The following is a 25,605-nucleotide window of genomic DNA, read 5'->3' as shown; positions in this document are numbered from 1 at the left end:
TATTCTGCCTTTTCCCTTAGGAATTGGGCTTCTCTGGGTCGTAACCTCAAGGATGGTACGCTTTATATACCTGCAAAACCCCCGTAACGCTCTGCACAAGGCCAAAGAACACCGTCAAAGAGATAGCAACCCAAAGTGGGTACCATTGGCTCCCATCACGCCTGTCATTCCACCATTGTGCAATTGTCGACGGTCGGGTCTCGTCGAATTCAGTTTTTAAAATGACCAGACGCTCATGCCAGTACTTGAAGTCACCGAGCTTCCGATTAGCCACACCGCATCGAAGCACGTTGTCATCGAGCTCTTCAGGGTCGTCTTGCTTTCTATACCATCTCTGTACGCTCTTGTCGCCCTGTGGAAACAGAAGAGCTAGAGTAGCGAGCGTCTCGTCAACGAGCCCTTTTGGAAAGAGGGTTGATCTGTGCTTGGTTACAGAAATCAGTGAATCCAATAGTAGTGGTTTGAAAGGTAAGTAGGGGAAAGGTAGTAACTATCTTACTCTCTATTGGCCATCAAAAACGAAGCATGATGGAAGACACTAATCGTTCTATCCACATCTCTCAGCCGGAGATGATCTGCTAGATTCGATGTCGGTTCCACGTTGAACCCGGCAATCCGGACCATGCTGTATATGTTGAATCCCCCATCTAGCTTGACTGTATCTCGCTCGTCAGAGATGGAAACGGGTAGCTTTTCGGCGATGAAATCCGACAAGGAGCCCTCGATCCAGCGGAGCTTGTCTCGTCCTGAATGTGCGTTTTCGAAATCGCCAATGTCGAGCATGCAGAGGAGGCGGGCCGCTAGGTCAATTGAGGCGTTAGTAATTTCTGTGGATACTGCCTCATTAGTCGTCCACTGATGTGTTTGAAGAAAATGATTGATTTCAGCGCGTGAGTGGTCCCGGCGGATGCGAGAGGATATCTCGATGACATCCTGATGCGTTCGGATGGGAATACTGTTGCCGTGGAGCTGGAGGACGGTTCTGCATTGCTCGGTGTAATACTGAAAGTATGGTCGGAGCTGCTGCTTGGGGACTTGCTGCTGATAGCCCCATAGGTGGCCGGCGATTGTATGCTGGCGCTCCAAGAGAATCGGGGACTCGAAGAGGGAGCTGTCGAGGGATGAGGTGGTAGTAACTGTTGATAGCTGTATGGAGTTCATTCTGGTCGGTTGCTTCCATTTTGCTCCTGACGATGCAGGATGCTGGTTTTAACCCACTCCGCGGCATTCCATCTCAGCCTCGTGGATGCCACTCTGCGACTGGCTAGTGTAGCCTCGTCGACAGGGATCTCGTCGTATAGTGAGGCGATGCTGCACGAATGGCTCGGGGATGGCACCTAGCTAAATCGCTTGCAGGTGCCCAAGGCAGATTTACTGCTGGAGACGTGGCACCTGCAGCCTTTGTTGAGCTGAGCCTTGCCTCGCTCTTTCCATCTGGTATGCACTCGTCCCACCCACCCAGCTCGTGCTTTCCTCTTAACCGGACCTCTGACTCATTCTTCATCATTCAACTTCACTTCTCGTGGCTGTCGTACTACCCCGTCGATGATCATTCTCCTCTCAAGCGATTCAAATTTCTTCTCGTCGCAAGTATGAGTACATCCAGGATCCGTACCACGTTCGCACTGTTCCAGAAACCCAAACGACCGAGTTGGCCCGATCCAGAAGAATCCATTGGAAAGTTCTGCGGCACAAAGAAAGGTAAGTATAATTGTTGGATTGCTCAAGGCCCAGCTAGGGACGCATTCGACGACATTAGACCGCGTATAAAGCAGCTTCTCTCAAGTGCCTGCGGCCCAGTCCCCAGCTCCAGCTTTGTTCTTTTTGACATTTTCATGATCGGCGAGAGCGAGCCTACTGCGCTACCACATATTATGTTTTCCTGCAAGCATCGCGATCCTCGAAAGAAGGCACTAGCTGCTGTTGAGCAGTCGGATGTCCTTGATGGATCTCCGCCGGGGATCCAGCTTGGTCATTGGGATTATCCACCTCATATCAAGGATATTAGATTTCTCGCCTCGGATGCCACTAAAGTCGATTCTCAAGACAATAGCGATTCGTCTCTTTTTGAGTACGACATCATGCCAGTATATGGTCGGCACGGAACAGAGACCGTCCAGGCACTACAGCTCCGAATTAAGACTCATGGTCAACCCATACGCACAGCTACCATTGGGGGCATAGTGGAGCACCTCAACAAACGCTTCTATCTTGCCCCTGCTCACACATTCTCTCCTCAACCTGAGCCTATACTGCACGCGGCAACAGATGATGTAGAGTTAGACTCGGAGGATAGTGAATGTGAGTTTGGTGGTTTTGGAAGCGGCGATGAGGATGTATCAGATCACCAAGAGGCCGAATTCATGAGTCAATACAGCATCACTCCAGAACCTAGTGACTTGGAAGATGAATGGAGCCTCGATGATGACAAGTCTTATGCGAGTATCGAATCTTCGGAAGGCGACCCGTTTGAAATACTCCATGAAGACTCAACCGACTTTCAAGACCGTCATATTGCAAATCAACGAAACGCAGATATGTCACACCACCCAGATGTGAGCCCCTCAGGGGTGATGCATCCCTTCTTGGACTATTGTCTGGTCGAAATCGATGATAGGGACAGTTTCTCGGCAGATCTTCCAGTTCTATCAAAGGCGACTATTGGCGAGATGAACTTCGGTACTCTCAATGTAACAGCAATTACAGGCTCAGGATCCATTCTCACGGGTACCCTATCGGATACTCGTCTTTGTATTCGACTTCCCAATGTTACGGGCTACACGGACGCTCTTGCGGTCCATTTCGCGCAGTCGCTTCAGCCTGGGGACAGCGGTTCGCTTGTCAAGGATACAAGTACAGGGGCCATCTACGGTCACATAATTGCAGGCGACATCGGGTCCCAGACGGCATTAATCATTCCAGCCACTGATGTTTTAAATGACGTGATGGCAAGCTGTGAATACATTGAGACAACCTTCTCTACCCTCTCTACCCACAACTCAACGCCACCACCACTTTCAGCCACAACGCTATCCGCAAATGCTGAGTTATACGGCAACAACCCTAAAGATAAAGCATACTATGCTTTTGGCGAGACCGATAATGCCTTTGCCCTATTTTTCAGTGCATCATGGCCCATTATGACACCTAGGGAGAGACAATGGGTGATCGACTATGGCTCAAGATCTGGAACACCAACCCTGGGCATCATTCGCGCTGAGTACCTCCTTGGAGCTATATGCTCTGAGATTATATGCTTTGGGATGGAGTCGGCCGGCGTGGTGGAACACCATCCATCTTTGGTTATTAAGGGCATTTGCGACTATTCCGAGACGCACGAAAGCAATGCATGGCAAGCACACGCTTCGCTTACTGCATCTCTATTCGCTAGGGAGCTTATCCACAGTTTCTCTCAGAAATATTCTCTCGGAAGAGAAACGATCTCGCAAAATCACCCGGGCTCTGACTCCAAAAATGAGGTTCAACCTAGCGCACCACGTCATCTACAAGATACTTTGGCAGGGGATAGTTATTCCTGGCTGGTTGGTAAGCAGGGCACTGCCGGAGCTATCATCTCAGGCGTAAGCTCCCCAGATGCTATCTTCCAAGATCGAAAAAAGATTATCTATATAGTCGATATGTGGACGATCGGTGAGGCAGATTTCAGCATCATGACGATCTGCTCGACTATTCGGCGCATGTTCGGTGAGCGAATGCTGGGACCCGAACAGGTCTCTCACTCCCGTCACTCACCACCGCACAATTATCAGGCGCGCATACTACAGGCAATTTCCAACTCCATGTCTCGCCTCAATCTCTCTCTCGTCGTGAATTCTGGGACTGGAGTTGGCGGCTACTCGTGTCGGATCTTGGATGATGAGCTAGACACTCATGGCAGTGAGGGTATCCTGACGCGTCACATACAGTCGAGGCATTATTGCTGTCTTTTCATAGGGTGCTCGTTTAAAACATTCCGACTCCAGGATTTCAAGGCTCATATCCAAGCCGAGCACCTTTGCAGAGGGCCGTCAATGCCTTGTTGGCATCTGCACAGCAATCCCACCTGCTGTACATGTAATGGAGAATCTTTATACATCCAAACGTGTCCGAAATGCTGGGTTTGTGATGTGTGTCTTCCTACAGGTTACAAAGACTAATAAAATACTATAGGCAAAGTTGCTTCTGGCGCACGACGCCTCTGGACCGCTATCTAGGTCTCTTCATGACCAGCGCTCTACACCTTCACAATGGGGGAATGTTGATTTGCCGCCAGGTAGTCAGGACAGGGTCACGGAGGAATCAGATTGATTGGTGCTTATTGTTCGTTTGTTGCTTAGCGTCTTTATATACCATTGCATTAACGGCGCCTGGAGTGTTTTGCGTTGTTTCTTTCTTTTCTTGGTGCAACGATCGTATACATATTATATTCTCATCAAAAGATAATACTTTATCACCCACAGACTTTAGGAACTTTGCTTCAAAGCCTCTTGAAGTGTCAAAAGGATATATAAAGGTGGCTGGTCCCCTATCTCATCGTCATGCAAGATCGGCAGAGGATCGGTGCAGGTTAGATTGCGAGGGTTCCTACCTCAACTCTTGCCTTGTCAATCCTCCCTTGAATCAGCGCATTCACACTTAGTCCTGGACTTCGGGTCACAGATTCTACGTCGGAATGGCTGCTGTCTCGCCTACATCAACCCCGAAATTCTCAATTCCTGTCATTGACGTGTCCAGCTTCCTGCTTGACCCCTCCTCCCCGGAAGCGGAAGCCGTGGTCGCGGACCTCAAGTGCGCAACGCCTGTATGACCACCAGCTTCTTTCAGATAACCGGACATGGTGTAGCATCTGCTCTTCAAGATTCTGTGTTTGATGCAGCGAGAGCGTTCTTCTCTTTATCCGATGACGAGAAGAAAAAGTACGCCGGCACCGTAGGAAGAGGGTACGAAGTGATCGGAGCACAGGCGCTCGACCCAAGCACGAAGCCGGACATCAAGGAGGTAAGTATATCCATCGATGATGTACCTTCTCAACGATAATTAGCTAATAGTTCATCAGGGCTACTTCATCGGCCGCGAACTCCCCAACCGCAAGCCGCCATACCGCGCCTTCGAACACCCCAACATCTGGCCTACCCCAGTAATACCAGTTACTCAGTTCAAGGATCCTCTCCTTGACTACCATGGCACTCTCACCAACCTAGCGTGTAATATCATTGCACTCATCGGCCGCGGCCACCCCGGTCTTACCAAACAAATCTTAACCGATTTCTGTCGCGACTCTTTCGCAACAATCCGCCTCCTCCACTACCCACCACATCCGGAAACCAACGACCCGGAAACCGTAGGCGCAGGCGCGCACACGGACTTCGGCGCAATAACTCTCCTCTTACAAGACGGACACTCGGGACTACAGATCCTGCGTCAGGATACGCAGACATGGGTTGATGTTCCGCCCACACCACACGCGTATGTGGTGAACGTAGGGGATCTCTTGGGCCGGTGGACTAGTGGGAAGTATAAGAGTACTGCGCATCGGGTGATTAATCGGAGTGGGATGGATCGGTCTTCGGTTCCTTTTTTCTTCGATGAGAATTTGGACGTTGTTGTTATGGATTTGGAGAATGAGAGTGCACCTGGGGAGACGGTGGAGGAGCATTTGTTGAGGATGTATGAGAAGGTTTATCTTTAGGTTCCTATGTGACTTCTCACTGGGGTGTTATGTATGTTGAGCTGGTGTGGTAGCCTTTTTAACGAGATATGGTAGTTGGTATCAAGCAGCAGTATCTCTATTTCGTCTCTTCTGCTGCGCACCTATAGTGGCACTTTTCATCGTTTTCCGTAAAGGGCTCGGCTTGATATCTTGAGATGACCATGTATGATGTACTACGTAGTCATCTGCTGCTCGAAACGCTCGTACTGGCTTGACATAGATGACATCACGAGACGGAGTAGGTAGGCAGTGGATAGGCTATCAAACGTCCGAAACAAATGTCATTAAGAATATACCAACGGACTTGATCATTAAGAACGATGGATACAGTCAATCTCTCATTGGTATCAATCTAAACAGCAGAATAGTGGGGAATCTCAAAGCCATGCTAACTCTCTATCAAACCCAATCCAACAAATCCGACCGTCAATCAAGTCACAGCCTCAAAAGCCTCAATCAATAACATATAAGAAGTAAGCTAACCAACCCACCCCTCCCTCCTGGCAACCCACACCCCCATCGTCACGATCAACATGTACAGCCCCGCGCCGTCGCCCGCCGCCCCGGCCCCAGCCCCATCGTCGATCACCAACCCCCGAAGCTCCTCCGCCCACGCCTCCAGCCCACCAACCTGCAACCCCTTCCTCGTCAACTGCGCCAGCCACGGCCGTCGCAGCGACAATGACGTCGAACTGGGGCTCGAAATGCTAAGCACAAATCGATCGTCGTCTGGCTCTTTCTCCGCGGATCCAGATCCCGATCCCGAGACAGCGCTCGCTCTCGAAGGCGGCCGTTTCTCCCAATCAAAGACCACCGTCTCACCACTCGCACTGGAGCCTCCTGCATCTGTCCTTGGGGCTTGGAATCGATACCGCCCCGCCCCCGTCGACGTCGCATCCCACGACCGTCCCGAAAGCGGGAAAAACAGCTCTGCCTCCGCCGCAACCTCGCTCTTCGACCGCGCCTTGGGCGACGTATAGATAACCGCCACGACATCGCCCTCGCCGTCTTCGTCATCGTCGTCGTCGTCGCCGGGCGAACTAGTGCTCTTTCTCCTCCGGCGAGACTTAAAGCTAACGCGCTTCTCGCGCGCTTCTTCATCGCCGGAGCCAGAGCCAGACCTAGACCTAGACCCTGCGCGCGACCGCGACGCAGAGGTAGCGGTGGATTTCGACTTCGAGCTTGTATTTGAGACGGAGCGGGGTTTTGTGCCGTTGCTGCTGTTGTTGTACCCATTCGTCTCTGATTCTCCGCCGTGTCCGTGGCCGTTCGTCTCATGTGAATCCCGCTTCTTGCTTCTCGTCCGAATATGCGTGAACGCTTCGCTTTGGCGGATATAGAGATCGCGAGAGTGCGCCTTCCGTGCGCCTGGTGCCTTTGGGATGTGTTTTCCGAATGTTGAGGGTTGGTACAGGTCTAGGATGGGCACTGCGCGCGGGGGGGAGGAGAGTTTTGCGGGGGATGGGGTGAGTTGTTGGATTTGGAGGAGGAGGCGGGAGGAGAGGCGCAGGCATTGTCTGCTGTTGTTGGATTTCGGGGGTGGGTGGGCAAGGGGGAAGGTTTGGGGTTGGGAGCTGGGTATGGTGTTAGTCGGTTTGTTTAGATTGGTTGTAGAGGAGAGGAAGACGGAGGTCATGAAGATATTTATGAAGATATGAGGACACTGGGAGGGGAACAAACATGTTCTGTGCTTGGGCCTGCGCCTGAGAGGCGGAATTCTCGCGCTTTGTTCGGCTCATGGTGGTGAGGTCTGTTGGTCGGACGATGACAGACAAAGTGATGAATGAGATCAAGATAAAGTTGTAAGCAGAAAGATTGAAGAGAGGTAGGAATAAGCAGCAGCTATATAACCAAGCCCCGTCTGACTCTGACTCTGACTCTGAATCTGACGCAGAGCTACCCCGTCGGCAGTGGGAAGGACAAGCCCCAAGGCGCAGCAGCGACAGCGACAAACAGCACCAAATGGGATAGCTTTTCGGCTGACCGTCAGCACAGCAGCCGTCAGAGCTCTGGATGGATGAAAGAATGGATCGAGTTGAGAATTCAGCCTTACGACCAGACCAATGGGGCCAGCGACACTATATAACCACCATCCACAAGCTCCACCGTTTCTTCTCACAACTCAAACGGAACGGCAACGGACTCAACCACCATCCTAAACATAGTAGCCTAGGAGGAGAACTCTTCCTGACGTAGCAGGCAATCATGGCGATCAGTAGGCTAACTCCGCGACGCACGGAGATGGGAAGAGACCGAATCGACCGACCGACCGGGCGAGCGAGCGTGACAGTGACAGACAGCACGGGGCAGGGAAAACGAGCAGCCAAAAGGGGAATCATTTCGTGCACTAAGCGGGGCTGTTGGACTCTCTAAGCCTTAATGATCTTAGGTTAGGATCACTCGTATTCGTGTCGACGCTTGTGGCCATCTTATTGGGTCCATCGCGTGAGAGCTGAAGGGGGTTCAAGCTTAGTTGTTTAGCCTTTCGGTTTTTTTTTTCTGGTTTTTCGCATTCGCTTCCTGTTTCGCTTTCAGGGTCGTTTTCGTTTGGCCTTCCCTAGTTAGAATCGGTTTTGTTGATGCCTGGTGAGGAGTTGGGGCTTCGGTGGGGAGTCACTGCAGGGTCAGGTTTCATGATTGATTGCTTCTGGAATTTTATGCGAGTACGAATGCGAGTAGACAGCTCAATCTCGGTGGTCGGAGCGGAGGCTACTGCTAGGTACTCGGGATTGAGTTATGAATTGAGATTGAAATGTGCAGCTGAGGCTGAAAGCTAACAGAGCAGAGTGGGTATCACTATCGAAACAAATCTACGAAAATAAGCCAGCTCAGGAACCGGCCGTCGGCTGTTTTCGGCCTGAAAAAGTAGCCTAGACCCGGAGATAGTGAATATCACGGGGTTGGTCTCGGAGTTGCAGAAAAGACTTCTTGTCCTTGATCTGTCGGACCATGCTACGACCCGAACGACGGTGCAGGAGGGAAACTGAGACTACAACACCCACCGACCATCAACCGGGCGCAAGCACACGTGTCCGCCCGCCCATCGATAGGTGAATGGCTGAACGCTTATTCCGCGACCCTTTGCGGCATCGTAAATCCTGCCACAGGCATCCCGTGCCTGTCGGAGCTGATCTTCCGGAGCGGGTTCTAATCTCAGGCGACTATTTTCGTCTTTCCGCGTATAATGCAGGTCCAACACGAATGCGAGGTTCTGCAATCTAGGCAGGAATGTTGGCGACTGAAATGCTGCAACCCACTCCTCCCACCGCTGCGACTGCTTGAGCGAGAGCGGGCCGCGGAATTGCAAGGTCGACAGGTTTGGCGGGAGGGATGCGAAGAGTCCCGGGAGGGAGGTGTCTTTTTTGAATACCTCTCCGATGGAGAGGTTTAGAGTCTCAAGGTTGGTGAGTTGGGGGAGGATGTCAAAGAACAGCTGTTCTTTGATGCCAAAAAGGCATGGCGCATAATCGGTAGAGCGAAGGGTCAGCGACGAGAGACCCTCGACAACATGCGGAAGCGCGATCGAGAATCGCTGAAAAGTATCAAGGGCGTCGTTCTCGATGATTTCAAGGGTTCGCAGCCGGCTTTCAGCGCCCTCTACTGCGCGGTTTTCTAGTTCCAGCGGTGGGTTTTCGTTGTTACTGTACTTTGCTTGCATCCATTCATGCGCGAGCTCGCTTATGCTGAACACCTGGAGCCTGCCGTTGGGGCTGTACTGCGCTTCTGCTTCTCCCTGCGCGATCGCAGCTTTATTTGCGGCCACCAGCTCGTCTGAAGTCGGGCCTTCGAATCGCATCTCTGATGTAAAGCAAAGAATCAAATGGCCGAGTCGGCCCTGCAGGATGTGCGGCGATTTCGTGACCTCTCCGCAGACACCTTCAATCTGCAGTCGCTCGAGCGGCCAGTGGAGGGGCATCTTCCGGTCGTTGAGGTCTTCGTTGAAGCCGCTGTCCATGGTCAGGTCGCGGACGCTGGTGAAGTGGTTGCCGAGGATGTCCCATTCTGTATCGGAGGGTGGATCGTCGTTGAGCGTTAAGATGGTTGCATCTTTCGGGATGTCCTTCAGCTGTGCAAGCAGCGGGTCGCGATGGTCGGGGGCATCTTCGCTGTCGACGTGTGGTCCTTGCACTGTGACTTTGTAGGGGGTGGTTGTGAGTGTCCTCCGCCCGAGGAAGCTCGGTAGAAGGGTTGGAATGCGCGGTCGCAGCCAGTTCTGTAGGTGTCAGCAGTTGCTCAGCAATGGATAGTCACCTCCTACCATCTTCCAGATTAGCTTGGTGAGTGTCGTGTGTCGTGTCTTGGTGTTGCAGGCCTGCAGTCAGCGTATGAGTATCCATGCAAGGCGTTTGCCCCGTTTGCTCAATGAGTCATCATCACAAAGGTAGGTACAAGGTATCATATTCCTCTATCCAACAAACAACCATCTAATCATCATAAAATATTATACAATCTATACAGAAATCAAAAAGCCAGAACCCCCACCACAGCCCCCAGCAGCGGAAACACCCCCCGCAGTGTATTCAGCACCGTCCACTTCCCAATCAACCCCTTCACCTCCGTCACACTCCCCTCATCCTCGACCCAAACGCTCTCCGCACGCCCAATCAATTTCTTATTCGTCGGGACCATCACAGCCAGCGTCCACGGCACAATCCCCACCGTCAACGCCGCCGCGGCGCTATACAGCGCAACCGCATTCTTTGGCGCAAGCGCCCCGATCGCAATACTCTTGTGCACGCTCCACGCGAGGTAGCCGAATGCGGTGGCTGTGAGGATTGCGATGGGCGGGTTCTGCGCTTTGCCGGCTTCGTACATGTCGCGCCATTGCTTGACGATTAGCGGGAGGGAAGCGGAGTGTTCGGTGTGCGATTTCAGGAGGGAGGGGATTGTGATGAAGCTGTAGCCGCCGATATTTCCTGCGGAGGAGAGTGTTAGCTAGTTACGTAGGTACAGGGAGTCTAGGAGGCAGGGGGGGTATTGGGCAGGGGAAGGTTGCAGGTGGGGGTGGTTATGCTGTGCGACGTACCGGCGAGCCATGCCGCGCCTGTAAGGCCAACCACTTGGGCGGCGCGGATGGATGGAGGGTATTGGGCCATTGTCTGTGTAGATCTGGTGATGGTGAGGATAAGAATGAAGGAGATTCAAGTGAGGAAGCGCGCGCTCTTTATCTTCTCTCCAGGAGCTCCTCATCGGAATCTCCAAAATCTCTGGTGGAGCCGCTAGCTCGTGACGTCAACGAATGGCGGCGAGGTTCCGCGCATCTTCCCTCCATATCATGCCATCCATTACTCTCAACCTGGAGGTGGTCATCAGCAAGTCAAGGCTCTAATCAACAAGGACTCCGCTTGCTCATACGATATACCACCTAAGAGATACTACAAGCCTCATGTCTCGCGTGGTAGTGTACGGCTTCCCAACAAGATTCGCTCGCAGAGTTCTGGCCCCATGCTCTAGACCCATTCTCAGCCGCGCGGCGACGCGGACCTCCGTTCTTTTGCACCGATTGCGGGTCCACGCGTGGGTTTTGAAGAGTCATTTCTAGAGCGTCGAGACGGAGAACGGTGGCTCGGGAGACCGACCTTTTTGCGTGGAGTATACTGCTTAACCTGGATGCTGGCAAGGTTTGATGGTGGGAGTAAAGGGAGGTCAAGTTAGTCTATATATATTATATAGAGTGATCCTAGAGGTTTTCACCATTACGGGACAGTTGATGTGCCGAGAATCAGACTATATATGTTATTGGAATGCTGCAAGTCAATGTTATTGGTGAAGTAAAACATCCCATACGCTCATGCCCGAGATATCGCGTGGTTCACAAACAGAAGATGACATCTAGGGCTTTAAAAACCTATTATAAGAGACCAACCCTCCTCTTCATATTTAGAAGCCCTTCAAGAGTCAGTATTCAAACCCCTCTCCACCCCCACGATCTGCAAGGCCAGCAACAGCGAATAATACCGACAAAGCGCCAGATTCCCTCCCATGAACCAGAACCCAGAATGACCACTCTTCTGCCAGACAGTCCTAAACTCGCCCTCCTCGTTCAGTCCCCAAACACTGTTCACGCGGTCCGCGACCTCGTCCCCGAAGATCAGCCTTGTTTGGGTGCGCATATTCTGGTACCCTGTCGCAAAGACGATTTCCTCCGCTTGTAGTTCTGAGCCGTCGCTGAATCGCAGACCCGAGGGGATAACCTCGCTAATCTCCTGTCCTTGTTTGACCTTGACCTTGCCCTCCGTAATGAGCTTTCCGGCGCCGACCTCAATTGTATATCCACCGCCACGTTGCCAATATTTTATCAGAAGGCCGGCGTCGTCAGGACCGCGATCGACTCTGAACCCGGCCTTGGCCAGGCCGTCGAGGAGCTCTTTGTCATTGTCGTTCTCCAGCTTCGTGATTTTCACCTGCTGCGCTTTGAACTGCTCGCTGGGGATACTGTAGAGGAAGAGATCGGCGTCATCGACTTGCGGTCCGTCTTCCTCGTATAAACCCTTCATGCCGATATTCACAATTGCGTCGGATGAGATCACGCATGTCGACGACCGCTGGACCATGGTGACATCGTATCCCTTCTCATAGTAGTCCTGCGCGATGTCGTGAGCGGAGTTGGAAGAGCCCACGACAACGGCCTTTCGGCCATTTCCATTAGCCTCTGCGCCATCAAAGTCCGAGCTGTGAATTATCCTCGACCCCTGGAATGTTTTAATCCCGGCAAAGTCAGGAAGGTTCTTCTTCCCTGAATGCCCCGTCGCCTGCACCACATGTTTTGGATAGAACGTCCTCTTCTCGACACTGCCATCCTCGCGGACCCTCTCAACCTCTACCGTCCATTTTTGTTCCTTCTCACTCCACGTCGCACTCTTCATACTGGTCTTAACCCAGACATCTAACTCAAGGAGCTTCACATAGCACTCGAAAAACTCCGCGAGCTTGTCCTTCGGCGTGAAGACGGGCCAGTTATCCGGAAACGGCACATACGGCATATGGTCGAACCACACGGGATCATGCAAGACGAGTTGGTGGTACCGCTTGCGCCAGTTATCACCCACCCGATTCTCCGAATCGATGATTAGCGTCTTCACACCGAGAGTCTTCAGCCGAGCTGCAATGGTGAGACCCGAATGCCCGGCCCCGAGAACAATAACAGCTGGTTGAGCATCTTCAGAGCTGCTGCCGTTGAGGGTGAAATTCGAGGCATCATTGCGTCTATCCTGCCAATTGCGCCGATCGGTGACTTCGCCGTGCACTGCACCGCGGGGGCGGAGATGGCGGGTTTGTTCCTCGGCGCCGGTGATAGACTGCAGCACTGTATAGAGGGTGTAGATGACCCAGTTGCCGGGTTCTGTTTCTGCGAGGCGGATGACTCCGCTGCCCTTTCCAAAAGGTGTTTCGACCGTGATGAACGACTGGAGTCCTATAACTTCTCCGAAAGCGTCGATTGGGCCAGCTTGCGGGGAGCGCCAGGCATTAGCTGCGTCAATTGAGAGGACTAGTTTGTCGAGCGGGGTGGAGGATGTCTGGAGAAGATTCGCGATGTTCTCGGGGCCCTTGGCCGTGCGAAAGGACCATGTTAAACAGAGGTGATCGCGCCAGAAGGAGATTTCGGGGTGGAAGAGGGCGGTTATGGCAGAGATGTTGTTTTCCGAGAGCGCGGTGCTTAGTTTGTCTAGAATGTCTGTAATTATGGCCGTAGGGTCAACGTCCTTTGTTGTAGATGAGCGGGGGAATGTCCCAACCGGGATGTTGAACGAGCCCGGCTCGATGCGGTTCTTGGATTCAATGGCGACGGTCATTTCAAGGCCAGTTCAAGGACTACCTGAGGTTGTATGAAGGCGGGAGAGAGAAGAATTGGATGGGGGGGGAAGAAGGGGAAAAGAGAAGAGGATTGGAAAGAGGGGGAGAGGTCTAACTTCTCGGTGAGGGGAGAAGGCAACCACAACCCCTGTCCAACTGTCAAAGGAGGGGTCAACCTTTCTTTGACAAACCTTACACCGTATCGTTGCCGAGTAAGCGTGCAGGAGCTTTGGGCGACTCGATAGGCTGGAATTGGGATCTCCGAGATGTACAGCGCCTCAAGATTCTCCGCATCCTGCTGTCAAGCGGGATGACTGGACCGCGGGGGTACTGTAGCTAAACTATGTATGGTATAATGCGGCGCCACAAACGGAGTGTTTGAGTAAGGTAGTCTGTGGGTAGCTGCATGACACGCTCGCGAGCTCGTCTGTTTCTTTTTGAGCCCGCGCTGATCAGTAATACGTGATTAGTTATCGTTGTCTCCTCAAGAGTCGAGATCATACCGAGGTGGAGTGATTTATATAACATAAAAGACCACCATGGCCATCGGTGATCCATTGGTAGGGTTTTGGCTCTGAAATATATGGGGGAACCGCAGTGACTGTATATCTGTGCGACAAGAAAAGTCAGAGCTCGCTCCACTTGGCAGTGGTCGAACCCAGCCCTAGCTCCTGGAAGATATGGCTGTGAGCATGGATAGTACTCGAATTCACTAAACAAGGCTGTACCGCGCCTTCCGAGACTCCATACCACCAACGAATCTTGAAAGCACGCCCCCAAGCCAGGGTCAAAGAAGGAAGGAGCAAATGGTGAGGTTGAGTCCACCGTGCCTTCTCCTCGAGACCTGCCACGCTGACTGGGAGGGAACCATTTGACGGGACGCACCGATCTCTCTTTGTTCATCCTAGATGATCGACATGGATGCAGGAAATCTACTCCGTACCAAGTAATAACACTCTGATACCGAGCTCCGTGTCATAATATTATGTGTCATTCTGTGATACGCCTATTTCTTTGGCAAGAGGAAGTGCGTACGCTCAATCGTCTGTGTATCACCCTGGCCGGCGAATAAAGAGTACCATCAACGCACCTTATTCCCTTTTAGCTTGGATGCAGCACCATGCGAGTATGGTCTCATTCATCGCTGAGCCAGAACCACACACCAGTATCCGTAGATCCGGCTTAATCCAAGGCTAGGCATCCGGCTCGTTGGCCGCAATAGCAGTATTTGGTTCATTTTCAATATCAGTGATTCACTACACTGGGCAATAGAATTCGAGATATGTGTAGCCGAGCTCCGGAGCCAACCAAGACCGACCGACCCCCTTGCCCAGACACCGCGATTAGGGCTATACTGCGTACCCCCCTTGCATTATTCGGCAAATACATCAGACGCGCATGATTGGATCGGATACGTTGCCGCTCACCCTACTCTACTCTAGACTCTAGACGATCTGCGGGCAGTGAGTAGAAGCCTCGCTGCCTAGTCGAGTGGAGCCAGGGTATAGGTTTCTCATCTCTGGGGGGTAACCGCCGCAAACTTCTAGTCGACAAGCGGCTACGGTGGAAGCTTAAGTCGTAAGCTTATTTAGACTACCGTAGTATGTCCGCCCTCATGACACAGATTGCAGAGGTGTATTTGACAGTGTGAGTAGACACACAAGGCTAGTCTCGAGTAATCGCTCTCAACATGACTGCTTGCAACGCGCCAGGCAGTATTCACTACCTTTGCTGGAGAAGTGGATAGAAATATGATAGGGAAGAGGATTGAGGTCAGGTCGTTCTTTGTACGAGTACGTAGGTATAGAGATGTAGGCAGGTGTGATTTCAAAGTGTGCTGCTTGTTACCAGCAATGGAATGTAAAACATTGCTCCAGAGAGATATTTCCTGCCTTGGTGCAGATGTAGTTGAGAGGGCTGGGGTCGGAGCAGCACCATTACAAGAGGGGTGAATCAGACGAGCCGCGCAGGTAGGTAGGATTGTGAGTAGTTTCGAGAGGGACTAAGGGAATAAGTACTAAGTAGTGACTCGACTCCGCAGGAGGATCTGCCAGGAACCGATATCGCAACTTTGAACCGGCAAAGGCATGGTCGTCAGGTGGGTACATCTCGGATGACGCGGATAGCGGTCTACTCAAGCTACAGGGTTTTCCAGACAGCCAGGGTCCTCGTCTACCCCTACATATGACTCAGAGCCATTACTCCAGACTGCAGTTAAGCATAATGATCGTAGTTTGTCCCTCCAGAAAGAAAGCGAACTTCTCGGTGTATATGGAGTATGCAAGCAACGGATATACGGCTACAAGCCGATATTAATCAGCGGAAGCTGGCAATCGGGCTCTGGCGGCACCAGCCGGAGAGAGCTTCCTGATCAGTCCCTGGGCTGGATTCTGATTAATAATGTTAGTGACAGGGGTCTGGAGCGGGGAATCCAGAGTTTGATAGCCTTTAAGATGCTCGTTTATCCCCGAGGGTATCCCGAAGCATCCCTATAAGGCAAAGCCCTGATGACGAAAATGGGGCGATTGCTCGCAACAACCAACCACATCTCGAGCAGCCCGAAAACATCTGACGGCGGTTCAGTGCCGATCAAGCCTTGAACGCCAAGAGTTATATGGGCCTTGTCATAAAATATTGTTCCTCGTAAGACTCATGCGATGACACAGGGAAATACCAAGCGGCTGTGAACGTGCCAGTGCGCATACTGTCGGCTTCTCAATTGAGACTAAGATTGCGCAATAGCTTGAACTCGGGGTAGCATTCGTATTCATTTGCCAGCTACAGCTGCAGCTGCATAGACAGACAGACAACTATTCGTGATCAGGAGCCGGGTGTCAGCGGCGCTGGCGTTTGACTCATAGCAGGAGCAGGAGCAGCCTTTTCTGCCGTGAGAACAACCGGTCAGCCAGAACTACAGCTCAAATTATGGGCGGGAAGCTGGATCCCGGCTCATCTGCTGTCTTTTCCAATACTTCCGACTCATCCGGGCCCATCCAGATCGAGTATCAGAGCCCACTCATACCATTCCTGCTAACTGCCCAGGGAAAGTCATGTGGTAAATCAGTATATCTCGGCCCGCGCGAGGCGCTTTAGGGATTTTCACCAGAAAACTGCAGAAAAAGAGATCTCGTACCCTGGCCTATAAATCCGGCCTGCCCCGGGCTGCGCATAGAGGGATTTCCGAAACTAATACATAGCTTAACCTGACAGCTTCAGGAAGTACTGTTGCAATCTCTCTGACGTGATCGCCTCTCTGCGCTGTTTCTGCCCCTTCCACATAACAATGACAACACAGACCGTTCTGCCGTCGCATCGATCCGGGAGAAGTTCGGAAAGCTCGGTTGATGTTGTCGCAAACGAGAAAGCGAAGATAGCGCTCGACCTTTCCCAAGCAAACCCCCAAGGCCTCCCAGACTTGCGCAACTCCGCGTCGCCGAAACGATGGAAGACTTTCTGGAAGTCGTTCCGATATTTGCAGCACCTTACGCCAAAGGAGGTTGACGATTTCATGGCGTCATACGTCATCTATAACTTGGATTGGTCGGATGAGAAGCAGATGGTCGAGACTCTGGGGCCGGACTACCAGAGCAAGGTCGGAGACTGTTTGCAGGCGTATTATGGAGTGTTGAACCATCTGTGCGCGCTGGGTGATGTGGAGAAGATGTATATTCCGCCGTTCATGAGCAGCAAGGCGACAGTTCGCGAGAACCAGTTGCTATATGAAGAGTCAATTGCTCATGACATTGGATTGAAAGCTGGGGATCGTGTACTAGACCTGGGGTGCGGGCGTGGGAGAGTTGCAGCGCACATGCGACAGTACTCAGGGGCCCAAGTCACAGGCCTCAACATCGATCCGAACCAAATCGCGCAAGCCAAGTCTTTCAACGCCCGACTTGGCTTCGAGTCTAACTCGTTTGTCGTCCAAGACTTCAATAGCCTTCCGCTTCCCTTCGAAGACAACAGCTTCGATGCCTTCTACCAGATCCAAGCCCTGAGTCTCTGTAAAGACCTCCCCGCCCTCTTCCGCGAGATCCACCGTGTCGTCAAGCCTGGAGCGAGGATCTCACTCCTCGACTGGGTCAGTTTGCCCGACTATGACCCCACGAACGCCGAGCATGCCGAGCTCATGCGGCGCGTCAAGCCACTGATTGGCGCCGTCGGCACCCCCACCCCCGACAGTCTCGAAGCCGCGCTTGAGCAGGCTGGATTCACGGTGATTCGCTCGGATAACGCCAGCGTCGGCGACCTCCAGGCTCCGCTGATCGACAAGGTTGACCTGTACTTCCGCTCTATGCGCCAGGTGATTCTCGGCCTCGTCAAGACACACGTGCTGCCGCAGCACTTCAAGACATTGATCAACCGACTATGTCTGGACGGGCAGGCATTCGTGAAGATGGATAAGATGCGACTTGTGACGACGAGCTACCGCATTATTGCTCAAAAGGCGCAGTAGATGCGCTATCTTGCTGGTTCGGGATACGGCTCTGCAGTCGGTCATGTCAGGTATGCTGAATACCGCCAGAATCGACACTGCTGTCTTCAAGTGTATATCGTGCAGGACAGTACGGGCTGTTCTGCGAGACGGTACTATGGCCTGGATCAGCAACGGACCTCATCCATGACCCCTAGCCCTGGTTCGACGGCGTTCTGGAACTTATTTTATTCTTTTCTCTGGCCCTATGAGGAGTGGCTTTGCACATAGTGCGTTCTTGATGCATGCTGACTGGGTGACAGCCAGTGTCAAGCTTTGGTCGCCGCAGCCGTCAAGCTCATTCTTTGCATCCTTCGCTTGCGGAATTATTTTGCTCAATTCGGGATACCCGGTGTCCATATAGAGGCGTAAATTTAGACTAATAATATCATTGAATTTTGAAATCGGATGTTTAAAGGAGCAGCGGAGAAGCCGAGAGGTTGCAGCAGAAAGGTGTTTATAAGGCATCTCCAGATATCTCCAAAAATTCAACAAAACACCAGCAACGCTTATCTCGGAAGCAAGCAAACGATGGATCAAGAGGTTTAATTGAGGGACCAACAATGCCACGAGGCTAGAGTCGCATGTAACGTTAGTGGCTCAGACTGTGCGTTTGCTCCACCAGGACAAGCTTTGACCACAGCCATTTATCTGCCCACGTTGCTGCTAACCCTCACTGTGCGGCTGTTGTCTCCTTCTGTCACTCTGTTGCTGTTCGAATCGCCGTGCCTGTCTCCAATCCATCTGCAATGGCCTGTTGCACAGCTGAGAGCCTGAGTCGGTCCGGGGGCGAGATTACTTAGGCTGCTAGAATACTGCTTCGACTCCGGAGTAAGAGTGAGGTTTCATTACTACGTATCTTGTCCGGCTCTCCTCTTTCCTGCATGCCGATCGAACTCTGGTGGTCCGCCGATCGTCGCTTTTCACCTGTCTCTTGTTGACTTACTGTCTTTTTTTCTGTTCAACATGAACCCGCTGGCTGTACAAGAAGCCGAGGACTGGCCCCTCCCTGCTGGTCGACGAGAAAGCACAGTGTCTTCTTCTACGCGCTCCTCTGGCTCTCTGAGCTTTGTCTCCTCTCCTCCTTTCTCGCCGTCTCTCACACCTTCAGCTTTCTCATCGCCAGGCTTCCGACCGAGGGAAGGCTCCGTGAACGATGAGGTTGCCCGGTTGCCCCTCAATCCCGCCGTGACAGTGTATGTTGGGAGACTCTCCGATGAATGCGACGACTAACACGTTCAGATCGTTTGTGCGAAGCAACAGACTGTTCAAGCTCCGATATTCCTATATCAACATTCGCAAGGACTTTACGGGGGCGCTGAAGTGCCTCGAGCTCGGAGGAGCTGTCGGACAACAAAATGCCTTTCTCCATAGCTGTACGTCTACTCTAGAAAACTATACAACTTTGCTAACAGACTACAGTCAACACAACACGCCTCCCAGTCCCCCACCTCGAACACCCCAAACTCCCCAACGAACCCTCCCTCCGCATCTCCTTCCTCGACGAGCAGACCGTCCAAACCGGCACAACCGTCTTCGCAACCCAAATCTCCTACACCTTCGAAGACTGGACCGACTGCCTGCAATTCCAAGAGCTCATCCTCGCCTCGAAACTCGTCTTCATCGCTGGCATCGCCGAGGCCAAATCCAAGGGGCGCGGGGAGGAGTGCATCAGCCAGAACATCCGCATCCTCCAAGGGCACAGTGGCAAACTCGTCATGCTCTTTTTCGCCAACTCACAGCGCAGGGAGAAGAAGCGATATGTTTCGATTCCACGTGCGTTCGCACTCCGCTCCATCCCATCGGATCCCCACGCTTGTGGGAACGAGACTGACTCGCGCATACTGTAGTAACCTGCATCGAGAGCGTCACGCCAGCGAAGAAATCCCAGCGGCCGGTTGTGCTGCATCTACAGCCGAATTTCGATCATCTGGCGCAGATGAAGACGCTGCAGGTTCAGTTTCTAGACGATGATGGTATGGTTTTTCCTTCTGGTTTGTTATGTCGGGTACAAACTAACGTGGACTGGTAGATTCCAAAGCGTTTTGCCGAGTCATCGCGGAAAACAACCGCTGATCGCATTGGCTGGGTTTGTTTGCTTCTTTTTCTGGTTCGGTTTAGCTTAGCATAGGGATACCATGGTTGGATTGGGCGTTTCTGGCATAATGTGTATAATCTCCTTGATACTTAATTTGACGACAGGATCATGATTATGAGGAGTTCATCTCCGACAGCATGAGCGATTAATCTCGTCTCGGACGACTGACGACGGAAACTGCGGCAAAAGCCTCGGAGCTTTAAATGGGCGACAGCGCGGGCAAGCATCATGATTAGGCAAAGACTTTGTCTCGCCATGCGAGACAACGGCCAATAAGTAAAGAGTAGGCAAAAGAGGGCGCAGATCGGGCGAAATCTCCAGCGTGTGTAAGAGCTGGATTAGGGCACGTGGGGTCGGAATTGGATGCACGATGAGCCCACGGCCGGGACCTACTTTAGCTTCTTCCATCCCACGCGCAATCGCTTGACCCAATGATGCCTTGCACGAGGTTGTTTGTGACTTTGATGACTGCAAACAACCCCCACCAGCCAGTGAACACTGACATTGACAATGTCATTGCGCTGCGTTGTTGCCCCGCCCAGCCAGCTGCAGCCGCCAGCCTCGCCGGCCTCCGCCGTGGGAGGCAAACGCAGGGCATGACTCGGCGCTATAACGACCCTTCGAATTTCCTTCGAGAATCTCTTCCTGTCCGACTCTTTTTCTCTTGGCCACTCTATAGCCGTCGTGGCTTGCGTCAGCTGGGATGCTTCGCGCGATAAGACTTCTTGTCCTTGACTGATCCTTGGTTCTTCTTCTTGGTTTCTTCCACTGAAGAGACTTCGACAATATGAGTAAATTCCGCTCGAGGCTGTATAAGACTGATCGGGCGAGGGATTTCGAACATGAGCAGGTAGCTTTTCGCCCCTCCGTGTGATTTTGGACCCAACATCACCGAATGCATGCTGATAACCGGTTAGGACCGCCATGTGCGCACGCGACAGATTTACGAGACCATCGACAGGCAGTCGTTCCAGTGGGTGGTTGTTCTTGTCGCTGGTGTTGGGTTCTTCCTTGATGGATATACGGTTTGCAATACCTTCTTTTTATCCGATCTCTTCTGACGCTCTCCAGCTCTTCGCCAGTAATATCGCCCTGCCCATGATCTCCTATGTCTACTGGCGCGACGATACCTCCTCTTTTCGTTTAACATGCATCAACATCGCTACATTAGCAGGAACCCTGCTCGGTCAGGTGCTGTTCGGATATCTCGCTGACCGGAATGGGCGGAAGAAGATGTATGGGGTGGAACTTGCGTTGCTGATCGCGTCGACCCTCGGCGTCGCCATGTCCTCGACCGGTGAGCACGGGAGTATGAGCGTCTTCGCCTGGTTGATCTGGTGGAGAATCATCGTTGGGATTGGGGTCGGCGCGGACTATCCTCTCAGCGCTGTGATTACTTCTGAGTATGTCTCACACTCTCCGGTATATGTGTGATGCTGACTCTGTAGATTCGCACCTACCCGCCACCGCGCCCGCATGATTGCCTCCGTCTTCTTCATGCAACCCCTCGGCCAGATCGCCGGAAACGTCGTCTCGCTCATTGTCGTCGTCGTAAGCAAAAAGCAGGGCTTCGAAGACACAACCCGCACTGTCGACATCATGTGGCGGTGGGTGGTCGGCATCGGAGTCGTCCCAGGCGTAGTCGCAACCCTCTTCCGCTTCTGGATCCCCGAATCCCCTCGCTTCCTCCTCGAGATCGAAGACGACCCTGTCAAAGGTGAATTCGACGCAACAACACTATTCAGCGACCAGCCCGGCAGCCCGGACATGCTGGAGTCCAACCTCTCCGACCCCTTCAACAACATCAACCTCATCGCTCCATGGAACGAAATCGCTCTCCCCTCCCCAGCCCTCCCGACAAACTCCGTCTCAATCACCCTCAACTCCGTCATGGAAGCCGACCTCGACATCGACGGCCCCGGCCACGGCCACGGCTCAACCGGCCGCTCCCCATCGCAAACCCAATTCCTCCCCGCCGCAACCCTCAACTCCCACTGGCGCCTCACCAAGCAAGACATCATCCAATACTTCTGGACCGAAGGCAACTGGCGCGCCCTCGCCGCAACTTCTCTCTCCTGGCTCCTCCTCGACTTCGGCTTCTACGGCATCGGCCTCTCAAGCCCCCAATTCCTCGCGAAGACCTGGGACTCCCTCAACCTCTCCGGCCCGGCCCCACCCTGGATGACCGACGACACGGGCAACACAGACATCTACACCATGCTCCGCGACACCTCAACGCACTGCCTGATCATCCTCAACACAGGCTCCTTCATCGGCGGCGTGCTCCTGCTGCTGACAATCCACAAACTCGACCGCGTCTCGCTCCAGAAATACGGCTTCCTCGCCCTCGCCGCGCACTTCATCGCTTTCGGCACCATGTTCATCACAGTCCACAAGGAAGGCCCCGTCGCCGTCGCGCTCTACATCCTCGGGCAGATCTTCTTCAATTTCGGCCCCAACGCAACAACATTCATTATCCCCGCGGAGATCTTCCCGACGCGGTACCGGGCGACGTGCCATGGGATCTCCGCGGGGGCGGGAAAATTAGGATCAATTCTCGTCCAGGTTCTGTCTGCGTATTATAAATTTGGGACGGGGCCTGGAGATGAGCAGACGATTCGGCATGGGTATATGCTGATTGTGTTTAGTGGGGCGATGCTGTTGGGGGCGGCGGTGACGCATTTCTGGATCCCGCCGGTGCAGAGGAGTGGCGGCCGAGGCAAGATTTGGGGGGGGAAGACGGAGACCTTGGAGACCTTGGGCATGGGCAGGGAGGGGTGGCGGAGTCGGGTGGGGGGTATTCGAAGGTGATTGATTGTATTATGTTGGTTAGACTATAGATTTGTTATAGAATTGATACCCTTTTATTGTTTGTCTAACTACTGTACGAGATATGAGCAAAAGAAAAAAAGAAATTGCTGATTGCTGTGCATCATCCGTGAATCGAACACGGGCCTCATCGATGGCAACGATGAATTCTACCACTAGACCAATGATGCTGATCGATGTAGGGTTGGCTTTTATTTCGATTTATATTTCAACAACTCAATGCCTAAGATTAACCTGATGAGTTGTTCTCCTACCACGGTCGCGTGAAGTAAATTTTGCCTTCACAGCGCAGGGAGTGCAAATGACAGACGCTTGTTTCAGGGAATATCCAATAGAGGAGCCATTGATACTTGAAGAATGTTAATCTGGACGTTAATGGTCTTGTTTGCCGCTATGTTCCCTGGGGAAGTGAATATATATTTTGGATCAATAGTCCTGTCTAACAGCTCTGGGCTTCGCATGGATGACGGAACCATGAAGGAGAGCTGGGATAGCCTGTACCTACGTACATCACCTACCCATATATTCAATCTAGATAACGTGCTCCTTCCAACGTGCAATCCATAACAGCGGTTTGAGGTAGATTCAAGCCCACTCGCGAATCCAGCCTCAGGCCCCAGGCCGCAACACAGGTCACATGATGACAGAACTCTCTTCACGCACGTGACTGGGATGAAAGTGCATCTGGCGATGAGCAGGAATCAACTGCCATGAAAATAATCTTATCGGTCTGCGCAACCTCAGTCAATCCTAGATATATCTGCCCTTAATTATTCTCTGATGGCTTAGCGGAGTTTTGGTTAATCCTGCTTCGCCATAACAGCAAATCCGTCGTGATGACGCGCCTCCTGCCGCTTGTTTCGCGGGCTGGCAGGGTCCTTTTACAGTCGAATCCACCTCGCTCATGCTGGTTGAATCTCATTGCAGTCGACCGGAGAAGCTACGTCACTAAGAATAAGTACACACCCTCAAAGCCACCGGCACCAGTCATATACAACCGCGGAGAGGGCAGGGAGACGATCGAGAATTATACAGAGGACGGCTACTATCCGGTCCATCTTGGGAACCGCTTCCATAATGACCGCTACGAAGTCGTTGACAAGCTCGCCTTCAGCAAGCACTTCACAAGCTGGTTGGCAGCAGACCACACCGATCAAACATACGTCGCTCTCAACATCTCCACTGCACTAGCAGGGACTCGCGGCATTGAATACTTTAGCTTCATGAATGACCCTGCCAACGACCCTACCGACGACCCAGTCGGCTTCCAACGTGGCGACAAGACCAAACGAACTTTTATCCCAAGCCTGCTCGACAACTTCGAGATCCAAGGCGATCTTGGCACTCATCAATGCTGGGTCACGGAGCCTGCCGGCCAGTCTCTGTACAAGCTGAGGAAGATGTCCAGGAAACTGTTCAATTTGGATGTCGCCAGGGTCATCATTGTCCAGCTCATGCAAGCCGTTGCCGCTATCCATGCCCGAGGGGCAGTCCATGGTGGTAAGCTATGCATCTATCATTCTGTCGTCAACCACTAACAACCAATCTAGGCCTCCACTTGGCGAATGTCAAATTCCACATCCAAGACCAGAAACAAATCAGCCATCGCAAACCCTCAGATTATCACAAAGACTTTGACGAATCTCGCCTAGTCCTAATCAGGCGAAACAACAACTTCCAGGAGACCCCGCCACCAGGGATCCCCGAATACACCGTCAACCCGATCCGACTGGGCCGTGGCTTCTGCGACTCCATCACCCTTGCCGAATCCCAGATCTTTCTAGACAACACCGACTACACCTTCTCCTCCACAAGCCCCGGAATCAGAAAACAGGGCCGCGTCCGAGTCTTCCTGCCACCGCTGTACGCTCCGGAATTCCACTTCCCAAGAATGGACATCAAGACCCGGCAGCGCTACACCGCGCCCTTCGACATCTGGAACCTCGCCATCCTAATGTTCCAAGTCATGGGCTCGCAACCGCTCTTCCACTTCAACAACTTCTACGGCCGAACCACGATGTATTGGAGAGACGAAATGGTGAAAGAATACGTCGAGGCACTGGGGATCGACACGATGCCCGAGGACTGGTGGGAGGACTGGCCGGTTCGCGACCAGTGGTTCTATTATGATGGCAAGCTGCGGAGGCAGCATTTCCAGCTGCCGCAGAATACGCTGGAGGCGCGGATGCAGCATGCGATCCAGGAGCCGAGGAGGATGAAGCGCGTGAAGACGTTGAATATGAATGAGTTGACGGCGTTTACGAACTTGCTGAGGGATATGTTGAGCATAGACCCGGAGGGGAGAATGCCCGTTGAAGAGGCGTTAAGATCAGAGTGGGTGGTTAGGTTTGCAATGCCGGTGCTGAAAAGGGCCGAGCGGGTGTGGGAGAAGGGGGGTGATGACTGGGAGTGGTTTTGAGGAGTTGAGTTTGTGGAGTAGGGGAGTTATAGAGCTGATGCTCATTATGTATACTACTGTAATCCATATCTATACTGCAGACGCGAGGGCAATCTAGTAAAACCCTGTAGCAAGCCATTTTCTGACGTAGAGTATCAGCCGGATTCATAGCTGCAGTGGCCAGGGAGCTGAGCTAGCTAGATCCTTGAGTTCTCGTTGTGATACGGTATACCGTGGATGCACAATAAGGCTGGAGATGGGTTTACAAGTCCAATAACGTATAATCTGATAAATTGGAATCGTGA

The 25,605-nt window shown here is 52.5% G+C and overlaps 11 protein-coding genes and 1 non-coding gene across 12 annotated transcripts; 6 read left to right on the top strand and 6 right to left on the bottom strand.

Moving 5' to 3' along the window:
• Positions 1 to 25: 25 nt before the first annotated feature.
• Positions 26 to 1,258, bottom strand: BJY04DRAFT_230987 (uncharacterized protein). The gene is made up of 2 exons (XM_073719413.1): positions 500 to 1,258; positions 26 to 419 (listed from the first exon to the last, which is right to left on the bottom strand). Exons 1-2 carry the CDS (start codon positions 1,159 to 1,161, stop codon positions 47 to 49), a joined length of 1,035 nt encoding a protein of 344 aa, XP_073575267.1. The 5' UTR covers positions 1,162 to 1,258; the 3' UTR covers positions 26 to 46.
• Positions 1,259 to 1,515: 257 nt separating this feature from the next.
• Positions 1,516 to 4,418, top strand: BJY04DRAFT_134573 (uncharacterized protein). The gene is made up of 2 exons (XM_073708554.1): positions 1,516 to 4,118; positions 4,171 to 4,418. Exons 1-2 carry the CDS (start codon positions 1,593 to 1,595, stop codon positions 4,306 to 4,308), a joined length of 2,664 nt encoding a protein of 887 aa, XP_073575266.1. The 5' UTR covers positions 1,516 to 1,592; the 3' UTR covers positions 4,309 to 4,418.
• A 254-nt stretch (positions 4,419 to 4,672) lies between these two features.
• On the top strand, positions 4,673 to 5,689 carry BJY04DRAFT_214249 (isopenicillin N synthase family dioxygenase; the record flags this gene model as incomplete). Its single annotated transcript, XM_073715165.1, has 3 exons — positions 4,673 to 4,788; positions 4,815 to 4,998; positions 5,057 to 5,689. The coding sequence occupies 3 exons, from the start codon at positions 4,673 to 4,675 to the stop codon at positions 5,687 to 5,689; spliced, it is 933 nt and encodes a 310-aa protein (XP_073575265.1).
• Positions 5,690 to 6,188: 499 nt separating this feature from the next.
• BJY04DRAFT_214248 (uncharacterized protein) lies at positions 6,189 to 7,449 on the bottom strand (the record flags this gene model as incomplete). The annotated part of the gene is made up of 2 exons (XM_073715164.1): positions 6,189 to 7,284; positions 7,391 to 7,449. The coding sequence occupies 2 exons, from the start codon at positions 7,447 to 7,449 to the stop codon at positions 6,189 to 6,191; spliced, it is 1,155 nt and encodes a 384-aa protein (XP_073575264.1).
• A 1,144-nt stretch (positions 7,450 to 8,593) lies between these two features.
• On the bottom strand, positions 8,594 to 10,071 carry BJY04DRAFT_134565 (uncharacterized protein). The gene is made up of 2 exons (XM_073708553.1): positions 9,969 to 10,071; positions 8,594 to 9,923 (listed from the first exon to the last, which is right to left on the bottom strand). The coding sequence occupies exons 1-2, from the start codon at positions 9,969 to 9,971 to the stop codon at positions 8,700 to 8,702; spliced, it is 1,227 nt and encodes a 408-aa protein (XP_073575263.1). The 5' UTR covers positions 9,972 to 10,071; the 3' UTR covers positions 8,594 to 8,699.
• BJY04DRAFT_134518 (DUF1772 domain-containing protein) lies at positions 10,066 to 10,940 on the bottom strand. The gene is made up of 2 exons (XM_073708552.1): positions 10,737 to 10,940; positions 10,066 to 10,626 (listed from the first exon to the last, which is right to left on the bottom strand). Exons 1-2 carry the CDS (start codon positions 10,804 to 10,806, stop codon positions 10,172 to 10,174), a joined length of 525 nt encoding a protein of 174 aa, XP_073575262.1. The 5' UTR covers positions 10,807 to 10,940; the 3' UTR covers positions 10,066 to 10,171.
• Positions 10,941 to 11,423: 483 nt separating this feature from the next.
• BJY04DRAFT_134516 (uncharacterized protein) lies at positions 11,424 to 13,575 on the bottom strand. Its single transcript, XM_073708551.1, has one exon. The coding sequence runs from the start codon at positions 13,501 to 13,503 to the stop codon at positions 11,602 to 11,604; it is 1,902 nt and encodes a 633-aa protein (XP_073575261.1). The 5' UTR covers positions 13,504 to 13,575; the 3' UTR covers positions 11,424 to 11,601.
• Positions 13,576 to 16,692: 3,117 nt separating this feature from the next.
• On the top strand, positions 16,693 to 18,058 carry BJY04DRAFT_134490 (class I SAM-dependent methyltransferase). Its single transcript, XM_073708550.1, has one exon. It carries the CDS (start codon positions 16,788 to 16,790, stop codon positions 17,955 to 17,957), a length of 1,170 nt encoding a protein of 389 aa, XP_073575260.1. The 5' UTR covers positions 16,693 to 16,787; the 3' UTR covers positions 17,958 to 18,058.
• An 883-nt stretch (positions 18,059 to 18,941) lies between these two features.
• On the top strand, positions 18,942 to 20,051 carry BJY04DRAFT_214244 (uncharacterized protein; the record flags this gene model as incomplete). The annotated part of the gene is made up of 5 exons (XM_073715163.1): positions 18,942 to 19,171; positions 19,218 to 19,351; positions 19,398 to 19,751; positions 19,826 to 19,951; positions 20,008 to 20,051. 5 exons carry the CDS (start codon positions 18,942 to 18,944, stop codon positions 20,049 to 20,051), a joined length of 888 nt encoding a protein of 295 aa, XP_073575259.1.
• Positions 20,052 to 20,766: 715 nt separating this feature from the next.
• BJY04DRAFT_230981 (phosphate transporter) lies at positions 20,767 to 22,884 on the top strand (the record flags this gene model as incomplete). The annotated part of the gene is made up of 4 exons (XM_073719412.1): positions 20,767 to 20,923; positions 20,991 to 21,098; positions 21,145 to 21,476; positions 21,522 to 22,884. The coding sequence occupies exons 1-4, from the start codon at positions 20,861 to 20,863 to the stop codon at positions 22,882 to 22,884; spliced, it is 1,866 nt and encodes a 621-aa protein (XP_073575258.1). The 5' UTR covers positions 20,767 to 20,860.
• Positions 22,885 to 23,001: 117 nt separating this feature from the next.
• BJY04DRAFT_t22 lies at positions 23,002 to 23,072 on the bottom strand. Its single transcript has one exon. It is a non-coding gene; the product is annotated as a tRNA-Gly (tRNA).
• A 666-nt stretch (positions 23,073 to 23,738) lies between these two features.
• BJY04DRAFT_214242 (kinase-like domain-containing protein) lies at positions 23,739 to 25,321 on the top strand (the record flags this gene model as incomplete). Its single annotated transcript, XM_073715162.1, has 2 exons — positions 23,739 to 24,402; positions 24,453 to 25,321. 2 exons carry the CDS (start codon positions 23,739 to 23,741, stop codon positions 25,319 to 25,321), a joined length of 1,533 nt encoding a protein of 510 aa, XP_073575257.1.
• Between the last annotated feature and the right edge of the window lie 284 nt (positions 25,322 to 25,605).

This window comes from Aspergillus karnatakaensis (assembly GCF_047715665.1).
Source record: "Aspergillus karnatakaensis strain CBS 102800 unplaced genomic scaffold BJY04scaffold_6, whole genome shotgun sequence".
NCBI lineage: Eukaryota > Fungi > Ascomycota > Eurotiomycetes > Eurotiales > Aspergillaceae > Aspergillus > Aspergillus karnatakaensis.
Note: the sequence above shows the minus strand (reverse complement) of the source record. Positions and strands in the feature narration are given on the sequence as shown.

Coding starts and splice junctions, on each gene's coding strand:
- BJY04DRAFT_134516 (XM_073708551.1), bottom strand. CDS start 13,503: ATGACCGTCGCCATTGAATCCAAGAACCGCATCGAGCCGGGCTCGTTC.
- BJY04DRAFT_134490 (XM_073708550.1), top strand. CDS start 16,788: ATGACAACACAGACCGTTCTGCCGTCGCATCGATCCGGGAGAAGTTCG.
- BJY04DRAFT_230987 (XM_073719413.1), bottom strand. CDS start 1,161: ATGAACTCCATACAGCTATCAACAGTTACTACCACCTCATCCCTCGAC. Junction 420..499: donor TTTTTGATGGCCAATAGAGA/GTAAGATAGTTA, acceptor AACCAAGCACAG/ATCAACCCTCTTTCCAAAAG.
- BJY04DRAFT_134518 (XM_073708552.1), bottom strand. CDS start 10,806: ATGGCCCAATACCCTCCATCCATCCGCGCCGCCCAAGTGGTTGGCCTT. Junction 10,627..10,736: donor AGGCGCGGCATGGCTCGCCG/GTACGTCGCACA, acceptor TCTCCTCCGCAG/GAAATATCGGCGGCTACAGC.
- BJY04DRAFT_134573 (XM_073708554.1), top strand. CDS start 1,593: ATGAGTACATCCAGGATCCGTACCACGTTCGCACTGTTCCAGAAACCC. Junction 4,119..4,170: donor AAACGTGTCCGAAATGCTGG/GTTTGTGATGTG, acceptor AAAATACTATAG/GCAAAGTTGCTTCTGGCGCA.